At 37.2% G+C, this 18,974-nt stretch overlaps 1 protein-coding gene across 2 annotated transcripts in view; it reads right to left on the bottom strand.

The window, feature by feature from the left end:
- The window catches only part of meis2b (Meis homeobox 2b), a 110,378-nt gene extending 95,004 nt beyond the window's left edge, over positions 1-15,374 (bottom strand). For both annotated transcript variants that reach the window (XM_061900419.1, XM_061900418.1), the window contains exons 1-7: positions 15,079-15,374; positions 14,687-14,931; positions 13,430-13,571; positions 12,786-12,836; positions 10,404-10,454; positions 9,981-10,127; positions 2,733-2,847 (exon numbers count right to left, since the gene is read on the bottom strand). In XM_061900419.1, coding sequence (XP_061756403.1) covers positions 2,733-2,847; positions 9,981-10,127; positions 10,404-10,454; positions 12,786-12,836; positions 13,430-13,571; positions 14,687-14,931; positions 15,079-15,090 — 763 coding nt within the window. In that variant the 5' untranslated portion in view covers positions 15,091-15,374. The remainder of the gene's footprint in view (positions 1-2,732; positions 2,848-9,980; positions 10,128-10,403; positions 10,455-12,785; positions 12,837-13,429; positions 13,572-14,686; positions 14,932-15,078) is intronic.
- Between the last annotated feature and the right edge of the window lie 3,600 nt (positions 15,375-18,974).

Consider the following 18,974-nt stretch of genomic DNA (forward strand, 5'->3'; position numbering starts at 1 on the left):
GAATGCTCATCTACAACAGGAATTTCTGCCTTTTTTTTTGTGCCCCAGCTAGTTTGTATTGGCCCTCAGCACATTATATAAAATAAACTATATTCAATGTTAATGAGATATATTTGTAAATATTACAATAACATGCTTGTTCCACCTACAATGTAATGCAAAGCTTGGATGTCCATCCATCCATCCATTTTCTACCGCTTATTCCCTTTTGGGGTTGCGGGGGGTGCTGGCGCCTATCCCAGCTACAATCGGGCTAAGGCGGTGTACACCGGGGCAAGTCGCCACTTCATCACAGGGCCAACACAGATAGACAGACACCATTCACACTCACATTCACACACTAGGGCCAATTTAGTGTTGCCAATCAACCTATCCTCAGGTGCATGTCTTTGGAAGTGTTAGGAAGCCAGTGAACCCGGAGGACCTTCATATTGTGAGGCAGACGCACTAACCCCTCTTCCACCGTGAAGCCCAAGCTTAGATGTTTTATTTTGATATGTTAGCATATATTGACCGTGTACAAACATACAAAAATATAACTTCTTTTGAGGTCAAAAGTTAGGACACAACTTCTCCTCATTCAATGGGTTTTCTTTATTTTCATGACTAGTTATATTGTAGATTGTCACTGAAGGCATCAAAACTATGAATGAACACATGTGGAGTTAGGTACTTAACAAAAATAAGGTAAAAAATTGAAAACATATTTTGTATTCTGGTTTCTTCAAAATAGCCACCCTTTGCACATTCTTGGCATTCTCTGGATGAGCTTCAAGCACAGTGTGAAGTCAAAACCATTTTAGGTGACCATCTCTTCAAGCTCATCAAGTGTCAAAGAGTGTACAATGCAGTAATCAGAGCAAAGGGTGGCTATTTTGAGGAAACTAGAATATAAAACATGTTTTCAGTTATTTCGCCTTTTTTGTTGAGTACATAACTCCACATGTGTTCATTAATATTTGGAATGCTTTCAGTGACAATGTACACTGTAAATAGTAATGAAAATAAAGAAAACGCATTGAATGACGTGTGTACTGTACATACATATATATATATATATATATATTTTTTTTTTTTTTTTTTTTAGACAAGTTTCTCAAAAGTTTAAGGTGTTATTTAAGTATGAAGACCCATGAGCAACAGAAAAACACAACAAAGTAGTTGTGTATTCATGAAAAACACACTTGAGTCCCGTTTCTTTTAAGAAAGTACTCCTAACCTCAACTCAATCCATCCATCTATTTTCTGCTGCTGGTCCCTCCCGGGGTCGCAGGGAGTGCTGGAGACTATCCTAGCTGCACTCAGGTGGAAGGGAATGTACACCCTGGACAAGTAGCCACTTCATTGCAGGGCCAACACTGATAGACAACTATTCACACGTTTGTAAAAAATACAACTGTCACACAAACACTCTTCATTGAAACCTCTAAGAAAAAATTGGCTGGGGGCCGGGCTGTAAGTATGTATATATATATATATATATATATATATATATATATATATATATATATATATATATATATATATATATATATATACACACCCACACATACATAACGAGCCCAATGATGTCACGTTATCGATGGGAAAATGCATTTTTAGACAATATAATTTGCCTGAGTGGCGAGGAAACACCAAGAGTAACAAGCGGCAGAAAATGGTTTAAAAAGGAAAGATTAAAAAAATTGTAATAAAAAAAAAAAAAACATACTTTTTTTTTTCTTTTTCTTTTTTTAACTTGGGGCTTCCAAAATCTGGGCCACGGAAAGTCCCTAGTTTATTTTTATTCATTTATTTATTATATATTTTATACTTAAAATGCATTTTTAGACAAAATGATCTGCCTGAGTGGCTAGGACACCAAGAGTAACAAGCGGTAGAAAATGGAAAAGAAAGGACATATTTTTCAAAATAATATTACATTTTTTTTTTTTATTTTTTTTTTTTTACTTTTTTATTGCTTGGGATTTTCCGCGGGACGGATTTTGGACGCTGGCGGGCTGTATCCGCTATATATATATTTATAATCAGATTTTTCAGTATGGCAGCTTTGTTTTGCTATTGAGCTGTACCGATAGACACACAGTGTTTATGGCGCTACACAGCTACTCAGCAAATAAATACAGTGTAGTCTTTGGTTAGTGCCAAGGAGAAGCCAGAATTTGAAAACCATCAAAAGCTTGGAACTTCCCACGGGCCGGATTTTGGAAACCCCTGCTCTCCACCCTCATGGGCAAGACCCAAAAGCAATCAAATATGTCCCAATTGTAGACCTGCACAAGACTGGGATGAACTACAAGTTTGACAATCAACACATCAATGAGTCACACAAAACCACAAGGTGAATGTGATGTGGCCACATGACAAATGGAGGTGTTTGTCATCAAGTGTACTTGAAATGTTGAATAGGAATCCGACCACATCATCACCACTGACAAACTTTTTGAGTATCATAAGTACTACAACTACAAGAAAATATCAGTGCAAGAAACCACAATACACTATAGAAATGTCCTACCACTGTGTTTGGCAACAATACTTTCTACACCAAGTACAAGTCATGTTTCGTATAAGGATCAAGTAAGTATTCAGTCCTACTGTATGATTTTAGTTTGTATTACTTCTCAAGGTATCAGGATGGTGATTAGATAGAGCGATGAATAAAATAATGGCGGCAGGATGACGGAAAAGGAAAAAGCTTTGATGTGGAGGAAAGCTCGGCGGTCTCTTACCGAGTTCACTTGTGTTGTCTCCACTCTGAGAGACGTGTCCCCCACTGGACGGGCCCGGGGTCCCTACCGAGGGTGTCGAGTGGGCGTCGTCCAAGTCTCTCCAGGATGCTGGGTTCTGAGAGGTCAGGGAAAGGTCCACACACCGGGGGACAGGAGATAAGGAAATGGAGCAAAGAAGGGAGGAAGGACAGGGAAATAGATGAGAAAGGTCCAGTAAGAGGTCCAGTAAGAGGTCCATTATGCACTTTTACAAAGGCTGCAAATGGTGATTAGCATTGCGAGTTAAACAGTAAAGATTACCATCCTGCCTGTGGTGGACCTGAAAAGTATTACTACTGCAGTATATTTGTTACTGTACTGCATGTGAAGCCAACAAAGCCCGGAATCTTTCTGTGAGCTCTTCAGTCGGCAACCTCGTATTTATGGGGAAGCTGGGCCGGACCACTCAGACTACCATAAGTCCCAGAGCAAACAGTAAAGCTGCCTCTTCAGCCTCTTTGCGTCAGCTGTTTGCCTGATGGTGATCAGATGAAGAGCTCGGCAGATGACAACAATAAGCAGCGGGACAATAGCGCAGTGTGAACGAGGCCTCTCACTGATGCCCCTTTTCTTAGCGGGGCAGAAAATAATAAAAAGTCTTCTGTAAACACTGCTTCTTCAAGAAACGCCATGTGTTTGCACGTTTTTCAAGCTAATGAAGGTCTTACTTCCCATCTGTTCAAAACAAACAGAAAGCGGCACAGTAAACTGTATGTTGTTTATATGTAGCATTTAATTGGACTGAACCTTTTAAAAGCACAACCCTTGGAAAACTTCAACCAGCACCTCGATGAAGACGTTTTTGTGTGCACTGCTTAGTAATAATAATAATAATAACAACAGATTGTTGTTGTTTTTTAGCTCTTTTCTAGACATGCAAAGTGCTTCTAAAAGAACTGAGAACCCATCATGCATTCACTCCACATTCACACTTTTATGGTGGTAAGCTACATGTGAGGCCACAGCTGCCCTGCGGTTGACTGACAGAAACACTCATTCGCATTTATAAACCTGGATGGAGCCCACCTACGATCCTCTGCTTGACCACTCAGGTCACTCAGGATGTAGGTTCAGACTAGTGTTGTCCCAATACCAATACTTTGGTACCGGTACCAGTACCAAAATGTATTTCGGTACTTTGATACTTTTCTAAATAAAGGGGACCACAAAAAATTACATCATTGGCTTTATTTTACTAAAAAATCTTAGGGTACAAACTTGCAATAAAAAAAAAACATTTATTTCTTATTGCAAGTTTGTCCTCAAATAGAATAGTGAATGTACAAGAAAACTTTTCTTTTACTAGTAAGTAAACAAACAAAGGCTCCTAATTAGTCTGCTGATGTATGCAGTAACATATTGTGCCATTAATCATTCTATTATTTTGGAAAGATTATTATGGACAAGTAGTAGAAATGTGATTATTGATATACTTGTTTATTTACTGTTAATATATGCTTACTTTCGTCTTATCTACACTTCTGATAAAATTTAATAATCACTTAAAGACTTAAAGTCTTCATGTGTCTAAGGGCGTATTTCCAGGGTTTATAAACATAATATGAATTAAAAAGAACAAAAGAAGATGTCGTGATGATAAAAAAATAGACGTAATCATAGTAGTATCGACTAGATACGCTCTTGTACTTGGTATCATTACAGTGTAGATCCACCAATGGCGTTTGTTTACATAGTGACGCCGGTGAGCTACGGTGTGTAGTGAAACATGTTTAGCTATTCCTCATCCTGCAAGGATGACATTTGTAAGAAACTTACTTTATTTGTCCCCACGGAGGCGAGGAGCAGTGATTTATAAGTAGCTAAAACACTGCCAACTGTGGATGGACTGTATACGCAAGCTAGCTAGCCATGTCTTAAAACACCTCTTTATGAGGGCTTTCAGTGTTTTAACTTCTCCTTTATATTTAGGTTTTAGGCCAAAATGCGTCCATTCTCCCTTTTCTGTCTACACACAGCGTCTGCTTGTTGTGATTGTGCACTGCCGAGCATGCTCCTCTGCTTGTAAACCAGCAATGACATGACCTGACGATGACGGGGGTGCGGGGTGGTGGAGGACCGGTACTTTTTAGAGGCGGTATAGTACCGGATATGATTAATTAGTATGGCCGTACTATACTAATACTGGTATACCATCTATCGTGTTCTGCTGACCTCGACTGCGGACTTTGTGGATCAGTGGAAGGAATACTTCGAAAACTTCCTTAATCTCACCAACACGTCTTCCTATGAGGAAGCAGATCCTGGGAAATATGTGGTGGGCTCACCTATTTCTGGGGCTGAGGTTGTCCAGGTAGTTAAAAAGCTCCTCGGTGGCAAGGCCCCGGGGGTGGATGAGAGCCGCCCAGAGTTTCTTAAGGCTCTGGATACTGTGGGGCTGTCTTGGTTGACAAGACTCTGCAACATCGCGTGGACATCGGGGGCGGTACCTCTGGATTGTCAGACTGGGGTGGTGGTCCCTCTCTTTAAGAAGGGGAACCGGAGGATGTGTTCCAGCTATCGTGGGATCACACTCCTCAGCCTTCCCGGTAAGGTCTATTCAGGTATACTGGAGAGGAGGCTAAGCCGGATAGTCGAACCTCGGATTCAGGAGGAACAGTGTGGTTTTCGTCCTGGTCGTGGAACTGTGGACCAGCTCTATATTCTCAGCAGAGTCCCGGACGGTGCATGGGAGTTTGCCCAACAAGTTTACATGTGCTTTGTGGACTTGGAGAAGGCATTCGACCGTGTCCCTTGGGAAGTCCGTGGGGAGTGCTAAGAAAGTTTGGGGGTATCGGACTGTCTGATTGTGGCGGTCCGCTCCCTGTACGATCAGTGCCAGAGATTGGGCCGCATTGCCGGCTGTAAGTTGGACACGTTTCCAGTGAGTGTTGTCTCCGCCAGGGCTGCCCTTTGTCACCGATTCTGTTAATAACTTTTACGGACAGAATTTCTAGGTGCAGTCAGAGCTTTGAGGAGATCCGGTTTGGTGGCTGCAGGATTAGGTATCTGCTTATTGCAGATGATGCGGTCCTGATGGCTTCATCTGGCCAGGCTCTTCAGCTCTCAAAGGATCGGTTCGCAGCGGAGTGTGACATGATTGGGACGAGAATCAGCACCATCAAGTTGGTTTTCATCCGGAAAAGGGTGGAGTGCCATCTCCGGTATGGGGAGGAGACCCTACCCCAAGGGGAGGATTTCAAGTACCATGGAGTCTTGTTCATCAGTGAGGGAAGAGTGGCTCGTGAGATCGACATGCGGATTGGTGCTCTCAATTTACCGGTCAATCTACGTTCCCATCTTCACCTATGGTTATTAGCTTTGGGTTATGACTGAAAGGACAAGATCACGGGTACAAGCGGCCGAAATGAGTTTCCTCCGCCGGGTTGCGGGGCTCTCCCTTAGAGATAGGGTGAGAAGCTCTGCCATCTGGAGGAGCTCAAAGTAAAGCCACTGCTCCTCCACATCGAGAAGAGCCAGATGAGGTGGTTCGGGTATCTGGTCACCTTGGGGAGGTGTTTAGGGCACATCCGACCGGTAGGAGGCCACGGGGAAGATATAGGACACGTTTCGAAGACTATGTCCCCCGGCTTGCCTGGGAAAGTCTCCGGATCCCCCGGGAAGAGCTGGACGAAGTGGCTGGGGAGAGGGAAGTCTGGGCTTCCCTGATTAGGCTGCTGCCCCCGCGACCCAACCTCGGATAAGCGGAAGAAGATGCATTGATGGATGGACACACTTCGGTGAAAATATATGCGTATTCATCAAAATAAAGCAAGCATTTGTAAAAATGCAGTTTTATTTTTCAACTCACTTATACGGACTTCTAATAATAAGACACTATTAGAGCAGTGGTTCTCAAATGGAGGTACGCGTACCCCTGGGGTACTCTATGGTATGCCAAGGGGTATGTGGGATTTTTTTTTAAATATTTGAAAAATAGCAACAATTCTAAAATCTCTTATAAATATATTTATTGAATAATACTTCAACAAAATATGAATGTAATTTCATAAACTGTTAAAAGAAATGCAACAAAGCAATATTCAGTGTTGACAGATAGATGTTTTTGGACATGTTCCATAAATATTGATAATAAAGATTTATTTTTTTGTGAAGAAATGTTTAGAATTAAGTTCATGAATCCAGATGGATCTCCATTACAATCCCCAAAGAGATGATCACTTCTATGTGTAGAAACTTTTATTTATAATTGAATAATTTGTTTATTTTTCAACAAGTTTTTAGTTACTTTTATATTTTATATCTTTTTTTCCAAATAGTTCAAGAAAGAGCACTACAAATGAGCAATATTTTACACTGTTATATAATTCAATAAATCAGAAACTGATGACATAGTGCTGTAATTTACTTTTTTATCTCTTTTTTTCAACCAAAAATGCTTTGCTCTGATTAGGGGGTACTTGAATAAAAAAATGTTCACAGGGGGTACATGACTGAAAAAAGATTGAGAACCACTGTATTATAGTGAGTTACCCAGAACAGTGATAAATACAAAACACATTCGTAAAAAACAATTTTACTAGAAGAAATCACATGTTCGGGGCATTTTGTCCAACTTGTTTAGCAAATTCGATGAATGATTACTGTAACTTGAGAAAATATATTAGCAATACAATAGCAATCGTCATTGTTTACTTTGAAGTGGTCCTATACGTAAGGACCTAAAGAGGAATTAAAAATATCCTGTAATCTTTTCAAGAACAGTTTAACAATGACGCTGCAAACTGAAAATATTTATTTTACCACAGTCAGGTAAAGTAACATCACAGTAGTCAACAATGACACGCAGTACAAATTAAAATCTGAGACAATTAAAATGGTTTGAAAAAAAAATAGAGATGAATAAAAATGACAGCATAGAGTATAGGCTACATGTGCAGACTTAGGCAACAGCAACTCTATGAAAGAACCTACTCAGAAGCCTCAGTTACCGATTCTAATCATCAATTGCCCGTCTAGCTGGATCAGGCCATAATATCTCATCCACATTTTGTAAAGCAATGTGTGTAATATTTTGTAAAAACCGTAAAGCAGTCTATGCCTAATATTAGGCACAGTGGTTTTGCTTACAGTGTGTAGACTTTAACTGTGGAAAAATTAAAAATTTAGTGTGTAAGCAATTGGAAAACACTAACAGGATGTCACTCAACTGTGATTTGTTTGCAGGCAGTTTGAATAGAGGTAGGTGGACATAACCATAGCACTACGATCATTCAAAAGGCCTGCGTCCACACCAGGAAGACACCTTAATAGTCCTCATGGTTTCCCCGTGTTCTTTATTTGTGCCACTAATTCTATGTTACTTTGTTTGCTTGCTACTAGCATTGTGTTAAGTCTGGCTTCTGTGTAGTCCGTGTTTTATTTCCCAACCATTTGAGTTCATAACTTAAATCCAAACATTTGCATGAAACCAGAGACGGCAATTTGTGGCATGAAAGCAGATCTGAAATGCTGGAAAATAAGGATTTTGGGTATAGTGGGGAGACACTTGGGATCATTATTAGTCAAAATGTCCTGGATGAGCATAATATTTTCATGTTGGGATTGTTTGAATAACTTAAGACAGTTATTCTAAAACTGTGGTACTGTGAATACTAATGAATCATATTCGGTACTATACCACCTCTAAAAAGTACCGGTATTATCCAAAACTAATATAAAGCATCCAAACAGAAGAATAAGTGATCATTACATTCTAACAGAAGTGTAAATAGAACATGTTAAAGAGAAAGTAAGCAAATATTAACAGTAAATGAACAAGTAGATTAATAATTAATTTTCTACAACTTGTCCTTAATAATTATGACAAAATAATAGAATGATAAATGACACAATATGTTACTGCATGCGTCAGCTTAATTGGGAGCCTTTGTTTGCTTGCTTACTTACTACTAAAAGACAAGATGTCTTGTATGTTCACTATTTTATTTAAGGACGAACTTGCAATAAGAAACATGTGTTTAATGTACCATAAGATTTTTTGTTCAAATAAAGCCAATAATTAAATTTTTTTGTGGTCCCCTTTATCTAGGAAAGTATCGAAAAGTACCGGAAAAAATCAAAATACATTTTGTTACCGATATCAAAATATTGGAATCGGAAGAACAAGAATCTAGTGGTACACAAAATAATCCCATAATTAAATATTGTAAAACAATTACAATAATTACATAAACTGTTTGTAATGTTACAGTTGCCAAAAAATATTAAATATACTTGTTGAATAATACCTTTGCCTTGTTTCTAATCAATACTTAGACCTACCACGCTACTGTACATTAATGTTGGTCAATATTGTGGTAGTTGGAAAGCCAGTTTGAGAACCGCTGGCTTAATGGAAGTTGTCAAATGATGAAAAAAACTATCAAAATTAAGAATTTTGGTGAAGATTAAAATATTTATTATGATTTTATGTGTTTTAAACAGCAATGGAGTACAACTGATAGACTTACATGTTGCATCTTTTCAACTGAAAACAGGTGCCAGCTCTTGAGAGTGTGACGTGTGTGTGTGTGTGTGCGCGTGTGTGTCGGATCCAACCATATTAATCATTTTCACCATCAGTGCCAAAAAGTAGGGTCAACAACATAAACATGAATATATAAAGGCATATTCTCTGAACCTTTTGATGATATTACAGACTGCAGTTGGGGAAATCCCAAAATATTGTTCTTAAACTGACAGTTTGCTCACACATTTGTTCACAAAGTGGTGACCCTCGCCCCATCCTTGTTGGTGAATGACTGAGCATTTCATGGAAACTGTTTTTATACCCAGTCAAGGCACCCACCTGTTCTCAATTAGCCTATTCACCTGCGGGATGTTTCAAATAAGTGTTTGATAAGCATTCCTCAACTTTCTCAGTCTTTTTTGCCACCTGTGCCAACTTTGGGGAAAAATGTTGCAGGCATCAAATTCCAAATGAGCTAATATTTGCAAAAAATAACTAAGTTTCTCAGTTCGCAAGTTAAGTATCTTGTCTTTGCAATCTATTCAATTGAATATAAGTTGAACAAGATTTTCAAATCATTGTATTTTGTTTTTATGTACAATTTACACAACGTACCAACTTCACTGGTTTTGGGGTTTATACTATTCTTCCCATGCTTGCATTGGAAAATTCATAATCAAGAGTGTTCTACATGCTCAATGTTTCTCACAACGTTACTTATGAATATTGGAAAAACTCACATGATCTCCAAGGTTGGTAGAGGAACCCGACAGGTCGTCAAAGTCCGACTTGCAAACGTCTCGCTCCTCGATGACCAGGTCGATGGGCATTTTGCCCTTCAGGCAGCTGATGTAGCGATGGCAAAAGTTATCGCAAAGCTCGTGGACCTGCAATAAACAAAACAATACATAACTTTACAGTCAATTTATTTGTCACGCTCACGTCATTAGAAAAAATGCATGATTTTGCAACTTCTGGAAAGACCAGACGTAGTTAGTGTGTCTGAGAGCATTGGTCTTGAGGTCATCATCTTCCTCATCCAAGCATGCCTTGATTAACTTTGCTGAGTCGTAATTTTTAGGACCTTTGCCAAATTTTCCCCACAAATCCATAGCTAAAATACTACTTATTTTGTCTTTAAAATACATCAAAATGATACTGACCTTCTCTAACTCCAGTAGATGAAAGCGTAGCACTTGGATGGCTTGAATCATCTGAAAGACACCAAAGAGCAATCACCAATGGCAACACATTTTTTAAAACATTTGTTTGTATTCATTCAAATAAATATCTAGTAATATATCAAATAGTTATTTCTTTATGTTTTACAATACCGAACAAGATACCCAAAGCCTGTTTTGAGCAACATGGGGCTTTCTTAAAATCATTATTAAAAATGGCATTAAGAGGGATTACCCCCAATGACAACATGAAGGAAATACTTGAAAGCTTCAATAATTACTTTGTAGATATTGGACCAAAATTGGAGGAAAGAATTCCAACTTAATGTTCCTCAGCAAAGTGACAAAACAGGAAATAGTTAAAATTGTGAAAAATAAATACAAATCTAAGACTTCAATCGATTGTAATGGAATTGATATGGATATGATAAAAAAAAAAAAAAAGTCATTGAAGAGATCTCAGGACATTAGTAACCTATCATTTAAAACAGGTAAATTCCCAAACCAAATGAAAATAGCTAAAGTTGCACCAATTTATAAGACTGGAGACGAACAACAATTTACAAATTCTAGACCTTTTCATTTACTTCCACAATGTTCTAAAATCATTTAAAAAACTGTTCACTAAGAGATATACAAATATAGAATACTCGCTGAGAACCAATATGGATAGAGAGCTAATATTTCACCTTTGGTGGCGTTCATCAAAATTACAGAGGAAATTACCAATGATATGTAGATGTTGATGGATCCAACTAAAGCATTTGACACAATTAATCACAATATTTTACTTAAAAAGCTAGAACAATATGGCATTTGAGGGTTGACTTGAACTGGCTTAGAAGTTTTCTAACAACAGGAAACAATACGTGAAGATAGGTGACACACATCTACAACGCTAAATATAACCTGGGGTGTATACCTCAGGGATCAATACTTGGACTAAAATTGTTCAATCATTTACATTTGTAAAGTTACAAAAGACTTAAAGTTAGTGTTATTCACGGTTGATACAACTGTCTTTTGCTCAGGAGAGAACACACAGAAGCGTATACAAATAATAAAAGAAGAAATGAACAAATTAAAAAGATGGTTTGACAAAAAACAGACTCTCTTTGAATCTCAGCAAGACTGAAATAATGCTATTTGGTAACAGAAGAGAAAGTCAAACACAAATGCAAATATAAATTGAAAAAGTAAATTGGCAACACTAAAATTGGCCCTAGTGTGTGAATGTGAGTGTGAATGTTGTCTGTCTATCTGTGTTGGCCCTGCGATCAGGTGGCGACTTGTCCAGGGTGTACCCCGCCTTCCGCCCGATTGTAGCTGAGATAGGTGCCAGCGCCCCCGCGACCCCGAAAGGGAATAAGCGGTAGAAAATGGATGGAAATTAAACCAAATTTGTAGGTGTAATGATTGATAAAATGAAGTGGAAATCTCATACAAAAAATATACAACATAAGGAAACACGTCAATAACTTGTTCTAGACCAAAAATCACTTTATATTCTCTACTGCTCGCTAGTGTTACCATATCTGAGTTATTGTGCAGACATTTGGGGAAATAACTACAAAAGTACACTTCATTCATTAACGGTGTTACAAAAAAGATCAGTTAGAATAATACATAATGTTGGATATAGAGAACATACAAACCCTTTATTTATTGAATCAAAAATACTTAAATTCCACAACGTGCATTTGCAAACAGCTAAAATTATACACAAAGCAAACCAATCTGCTACCCAAAAATATACAACACTTATTCTCAACAAAAAAGGAGAAATATAACCTTAGAGAAACACTTTTTTTAAAACATTTGTATGCATGTACAACACTAAATACCTTATATCCATATGGAGAATTAAATTATGGAATGGATCAAGTAAATAAATCAAACAATGTACTAGTATGATCCTCTTAAAGAAACTCCTCAAACTTAAAGTGTCTACAAAGTCCAAAGAAGAAGAACCATGACAAACATTCTGAATTTATTCCATCCATCCATCCATTCATTTTCTATATGATCTTATTTATCTCACCATAGGAAATACAACTTACTACAGTAATTAGTATCTATTTATTTATTTATTATTAATGTTATTACTTATGGAGTATATTGTGAATAAATTGAGAACAGAAAGTGAACAAAAGTGTTAGCAACTGCTATGTAAAGGAAAAGGGGTAGGATTGAATAAATTTTGCTTCTTCCTCCTCCTTTTCGGACATGTTGAATAGAGGGACTGGAAATTGTGATGTATCATGTTGTATGCATGCATGTTCAAAATAAAGTCAAACTCAAAAGCCACACTTTTGACATTTAAAAAAATGTTTAAAGGACATAAAATAAAAGGTAAAAACTCACCAAGTTATCCAATTCTGGGTTTGACGAAAATAAAGGCTTCTCCGCGCGGATCTAAAGTGGACACAAGGAAATTAACTCAATCAATTTTTTGTTTTTAGTTTCTACTCCTAAAATTATAACACATAAGAACCCAACACTTTTTTTTGTTTTCATTGTGTGGAAGACACATTTTACATTGTTCATGCCAAATGTTTTATTAACTTGACTCTTTTTGGTCGATATTGAATTTGAATTGAAGAAAAATAAAAAAAACATACAATTGAAACAGTGACATTTATTTAGTAGTTTTGATATAATTATCTTAGCAATTTTAAGACTGATAGTGATATTTTCTCAGCTTGTTTTCTATGTATTAATTGATGCAATATAGAAACAGCATAAGTACTGTTTTATACCATATTAAAACATTACTGTTGTTACATTACAAATCAGGTTTTAGAAACGAGCCATTTTACCTCAGTGTTATTGGGAATTATCCTGGGATAGTCACATGACTGTCACGTGACAACCACAAATGCTCCCTATTGGTCACTTAGGAACATGAGGAATTCAAGTCCAGCTTAAAAGCTGTGTGGAACACATTTTTTAAATTTTTTTTTTTTTTAATATTGGGTTCTTATGTTTTGTTTTTTGTTTTTTCTTGCCTGTTTTGCAAACACTGCTATGTCTTCATTGAAAGAGTCTGAGGAGCAAACATCTCCTCCCGCCACTCCTGGTTCTCTGGGCGTGCACGTGGCCAGCTCGCACTTTTCAAACACCAGAGCGAGAAGTGGAAATAATGGATGACTGCAACACAACAATTTGTAGTCAGAAAATGCATTATTCATCCCTCATATACATAAACTATATATATATATATATATATATATATATATATATATATATATATATATATATATATATATATATATATATATATATAAGTACTATCTATCTATCTATATATATTTTTTTTTTAAATATATATATATATATATATATATATATATTAAAAACAAAAACATGTTATTTTATGTTTTATATATATATATATATATATATACACACACACACACACAAACACGCTTGTCCCTTTTGGGGTATAAAAGATATTTTTTGTTTTGTTTATATATATATATATATATATATATATATATATATATATATATATATATATATATATATATATATATATATATATATATATATAAAACAAAACCAAATATATTTATTTTAATTGTTATATATATTTTTTGGGTTGTTCTTATACAACACATTTTTTGTTTTATTTTTTATCTTATGTTTTTTTAAGAATGGAAAGTATTGGAAATGGCGTGATGATGTAATGCTTTAAGTATAATGATAGATAATTAAATAATGATGATAAAATGATGCAATTAAGAACATGATCAGCCTTAACAAAAACAATGTGTGCAGCAATTGTAAATAGAATATTGGAATGTGTGAAATTGCGGGGAAAAGCTGTGGAAATGTTCGAATGTGGAAAAACTCACAGCTGAGAATTGTGTTGGAATGTGGAAATTAAAACAAATCGGATTAATTTACATGGGAATGTTTGGGTCTAAAAAAAAATACTAAAATGAATGTTTGAATGAATAAACATGTAAATCAAGCTGAGTTTGAAATTGAAAAAAAAATAAATGCAATAATTGGGTTGCTTAAAATAAAGAATACTATTATCATACTGTTTTTATATTATTTATTATTACATAACTACAACTTTGATATGCCAATATTTTAGTTTATTATTACATTGTATTATATAACTGTATCGTATTAGGCCCATGTCCTAATTATTACACACTATTAATTTTCTATATTTTCTATATTTTCTCAGAATCTCACAATAATATGAGACCAATACTTTTGTGTGATTAAATTATTGCATAAATATGGCGCACCCATAAATTTGGTCCTTGTCTCGCTTTAGTGCGTCGTTGACGGCGCTGCCCATGCTGCCCGCCATGCTTCCCGCCATGATGCTGTGCGGTGTGTGCGCTCCGTAGTGCTGCGTGGGGTGCGGCGGGGGCCCGTGGTTCAGGTGGTGCACCTGGGCCAGGGGCCGCGGGGCGTGGGGGTCCCCGTACATGGAGGCGGGCACTCCTACTCCGTCCATCCCGCCTCCGTAATGAGACAACTCGTCGTACTGGCGGGGGGGAAATCACACAATAATAATAATATTAATATCATTGACAAAACAAGAAACATTTTCAGAAAAATAAGAATTTTCAAAATTAATATTGTTTCTAAAGTTTCAGTGTTTTGTGTGTGCGTGCGCATGTGCGTGACTTACCCTTTGCGCCATAACTGTGCGCAATTGCCAAGTGTGTCAAGAAAAAGGGAAAAGAAAAAAATCTGTGAAAATGTTAAAATCCCCAAAGTGCGCAATTCTATTCCACACAACAGTTGTACTCCCGTGGAAGAACAAAAAGCAGTCAGACGCAAGAAGGAAACATCTTCTGTCCCTAATTGGAAGAAAAAAAAAACTTGTTGATGGATTCCTTGCACTTCTTCTCCGGAGGTTTAGAGCATCTTAAATGATTCCTGGCGGAGGATCGGACTTCTAATGCTGCTGCCGCGGGTCCTTCTACCTTCTCTGGGCGCAGATTGGCTGAGAGCTCCGCTTATAGGACACGGAGGATGTGGAGAGTATGCTAATGAGGGCCTCGGAGAAACCTGCCCATTCCACACGCTGATAACCCTAAAACAATGACTGTTTCCGGTGGTCACTTTCAAAATAAGGTACTACTCCAACACTGTTTCACAGTGTGCTTTTTCGCCGCAACTGTGTGCTAAGGTACAAGCCAACTGGTGGCACACAAATCAAGGATCCAAACTTCTGTATCAATTAAAATAAATGTTTTTAAATACGCAATTTGAATAAAAACACACATGCCAGCATTGTGTTACAGGTGACAATATGTATTATTATTTTCATTATTTATTGGTCATAGTATATTTCAACTTTTTCTCCAGACATTACACCAAGGGGGTTTAGGGGGGGGGGGGGCGGGCGGGGTGTGGGGTGGTGGGAGAAAAACCAACTTCCCCCTCCCCCGGGCCGCAAGACAAATTATCAAGCGTTGACCGGTCCGCAGCTACAAAAAGGTACAAGCCAACTGGTGGCCTATGTATCAAATTAAAAGGTCCAAACTTATGTTTCAAAAAAAATTTAAATTTTTGAATACACATTTTAAATTTAAAAAAAATACATCAGCATTGTGTTACAGGTGACAATATGTGTAATTTTCATTATTTATTGGTCATAGTACATTGCAACGTTTTCAACAAGAAATTATGCGAGGGGTGTCAAACTAATTTTAGATGGGGGGCCACATGGAGAAGAATCTACTCCCAAGTGGGCCGGACTGGTAAAATCACCGCAATATAACTTGAAAATAAAGACAACTTCAGATTGTTTTTTTTAATGTTTAAAAATAGAACAAGCACATTCTGAACATGCATAAATCATAATGTTGTTAGGGGTTTTCTTACGCTTATTTGTTGCAGTTCTCAGTATTATATCTTTATTTGTTGTTATTTATACTTTCTGAATACATTATGTGATAATGTTCATCAGTCAACTCATTGGTGATCATTTTCAATCTATCAAGATAAAAAAAATTAAATCAATTTACAGGATGTTATTTATGTAGTTTACTTATTTTCCTCGACTGGTGCACTAACATTATGGGGTTTTTGTTTTTAAATATGTAGCATCATGTACAAAGATACAAAGGATTGCGATTGCGACATCCAGTGGACACATTTAGAACAGCTGTTTCTTTCATTCAAAAATGACGGCTCATTTTTATACTTGGTAAACGCATCCCGCGAGCCAGACAAAATCCGTTCGCGGGCCTGATCCAGCCCGCAGGCTGTACGTTTCACACCCTTGCATTACGCCCTTTGGCAACGATTTAAACTTTTAATATATTTACAACTGTCTTATGTTGAATAATGAACAGTATTCACCGAATATATAATGGTCTTAGGTCCGCATTTTGGACACAACTGCCATGAAGACAACTGTGTGCTAATGTACATGCCAACTTGTGTCAAATTAAGGGTCTAAACTTCCGTATCAATCAATGTTTTGGAATACTCAAGTTAAACACATTCAAGTAAAAACAATATGTATTATTATTTTCATGATATATTGGTAATACTATATTGCAACATTTCCCCCAGACATTATGCCCATTGGCAATGTTTTGATATATTTACAAATGTCTTGTTTAATTTGAATAATGCACAGTATACCAGGGAGTGTTGGTGACAAAGAGATGGCAGGCTTGATGCAGGAAAACATGACAATGTCCAAAGGAAATGCAGGAAAACAGGAATCAGGGAAACGGGCAACAGGATAAAGGATTCAAAGAGAACCAGACACAAGAGAGCAGCGTTTTTCAACCATTTTTGAGCCAAGGCTCATTTTTTTCATTGAAAAAAAATCCAAAAGGCACACTACCGGCGGAAATCATTAAAAAAATTATACCCAGTAGACAAAAAGTAGTTGTCGTAATTGTTGGATATGAATTCAAACCATAACCAACCATGCGTCACTATAGCTCTTGTCTCGAAGTAGGCATACTTTCACATCAAGCCGTGATTTGTGAGTTTTTTGGTCTTTTACCGTGCGTAATGTTTTAGTTCTTTTTTTGCACTCCTATTTTGGTGGCTTATCCTGTTTTGTTGGTATTTTCCTGTTGCAGTTTCATGTCTTCTTTTGAGCGCTATTCCCCACAGCTGCTTTGTTTTAGCAATCAAGAATATTTAAGTTGGTGCGATATTTGTGTGGACATTGTTGATTGCCATGTCATGTACAGATGTACATTGTGGAGGCCGACCTTGCTCCACACCCTGTAAGTCTTTGCTGTCGACCAGCAATCTGTTTTTGTTTACTTTGTAGCCAGTTCAGTTTTGCAAAACCCTCCCTAAGCGTCAATGCCTTTTCTCAGAGGGGCACTCACCTTTTGTTTTTGTTTTTTGGTTTAAGCATTAGACACCTTTTTACCTGCACGCTGCCTCCCACTGTTGTCTGGATGTTGTGATCAAGACAAACCATTGTTATCTCACCGGCATCTATAAAGCAATTAGCTACCGGCTGCCATCTACTGAAATGGAAGAGTATTACATGGTTACTCTGCCCATCTCTAGACAGCGGCGACGCTCTACAACGGCACATTTGCAGATTATAACTACTGGTTTGCAAAAAATATCTTTAACCCAATTAGGTGAAATTACATAATCTCCCACGGCACACCAGACAATATCTCACTATACACTAGAGTGCCGCAGCACAGCGGTTGAAAAACACTGACATACAAGAATCAGGAGATAGCAAACAGCTACCAATACTCCAGCACTGACTGGAGGGTGAGGCAGGTATAAATATTAGCCTGATTGGCAATTGCCCTCAGGTGTGCCGGACTGCCAATTAGGGACAGGTGAGGGAAACCAGCGCTCTGGAAGACGTGCAAGAAAAGGAACCAAAATAAGAGCGCTGACAGGGAATAAAACAAAAACACAGAGAAAAACATAATTAAACTGTCAGTGACAAGCCTGAAACAGTACACATCTAATAAATAATGGTCCCAGGTCCACACTACCATGAAGACAACTGTCACTTTATTCATTTTGTAAAAGCGTTTTATGATAAATAATACATCCTGTGAGCAGTCAGAAAAGGGACTTTTGGTGATCAGTTTTTTTGCTTTTGAAATAAGTAAAACTGTTTCATCGCACATGTATGATAAAACATTGTGAGGAAACATCTGCGTCCTTCAGTACCATGCCTTTCCACAGGAGTTGCTTTTATTTTGAAAATACATACATTATTTCTGGTTAGTACATTTGCTAATTGACAACTGCTGCCTTCTTCTTGCAGGATGTCAAAGTGCACCCAATGAGGGCTGCTGACTTCCACAGCCTTTAAAAAAATATCATGCGACCTTTATGAAGAATCTTTATTATCATTATTATGTAGTTTATTGCATGGAAAGTCAAATGTGTAAACAAATTAAGTCTTAATGCTGTTTGTTTTATTTTTCTATTAACAGCAAATGTAATACCTTGTCTGCCATTAATGGTTAAACTGCAAAACCATCCACACAGATTAATACTGTTTTGATGTTAATATAATTTGTTTTTGATATGTTTACTTAACACCTGCTTTCCGCACTAAAT

The sequence above is a fragment of the Nerophis ophidion genome, linkage group LG05, assembly GCF_033978795.1.
Source record: "Nerophis ophidion isolate RoL-2023_Sa linkage group LG05, RoL_Noph_v1.0, whole genome shotgun sequence".
Classification (NCBI taxonomy): domain Eukaryota; kingdom Metazoa; phylum Chordata; class Actinopteri; order Syngnathiformes; family Syngnathidae; genus Nerophis; species Nerophis ophidion.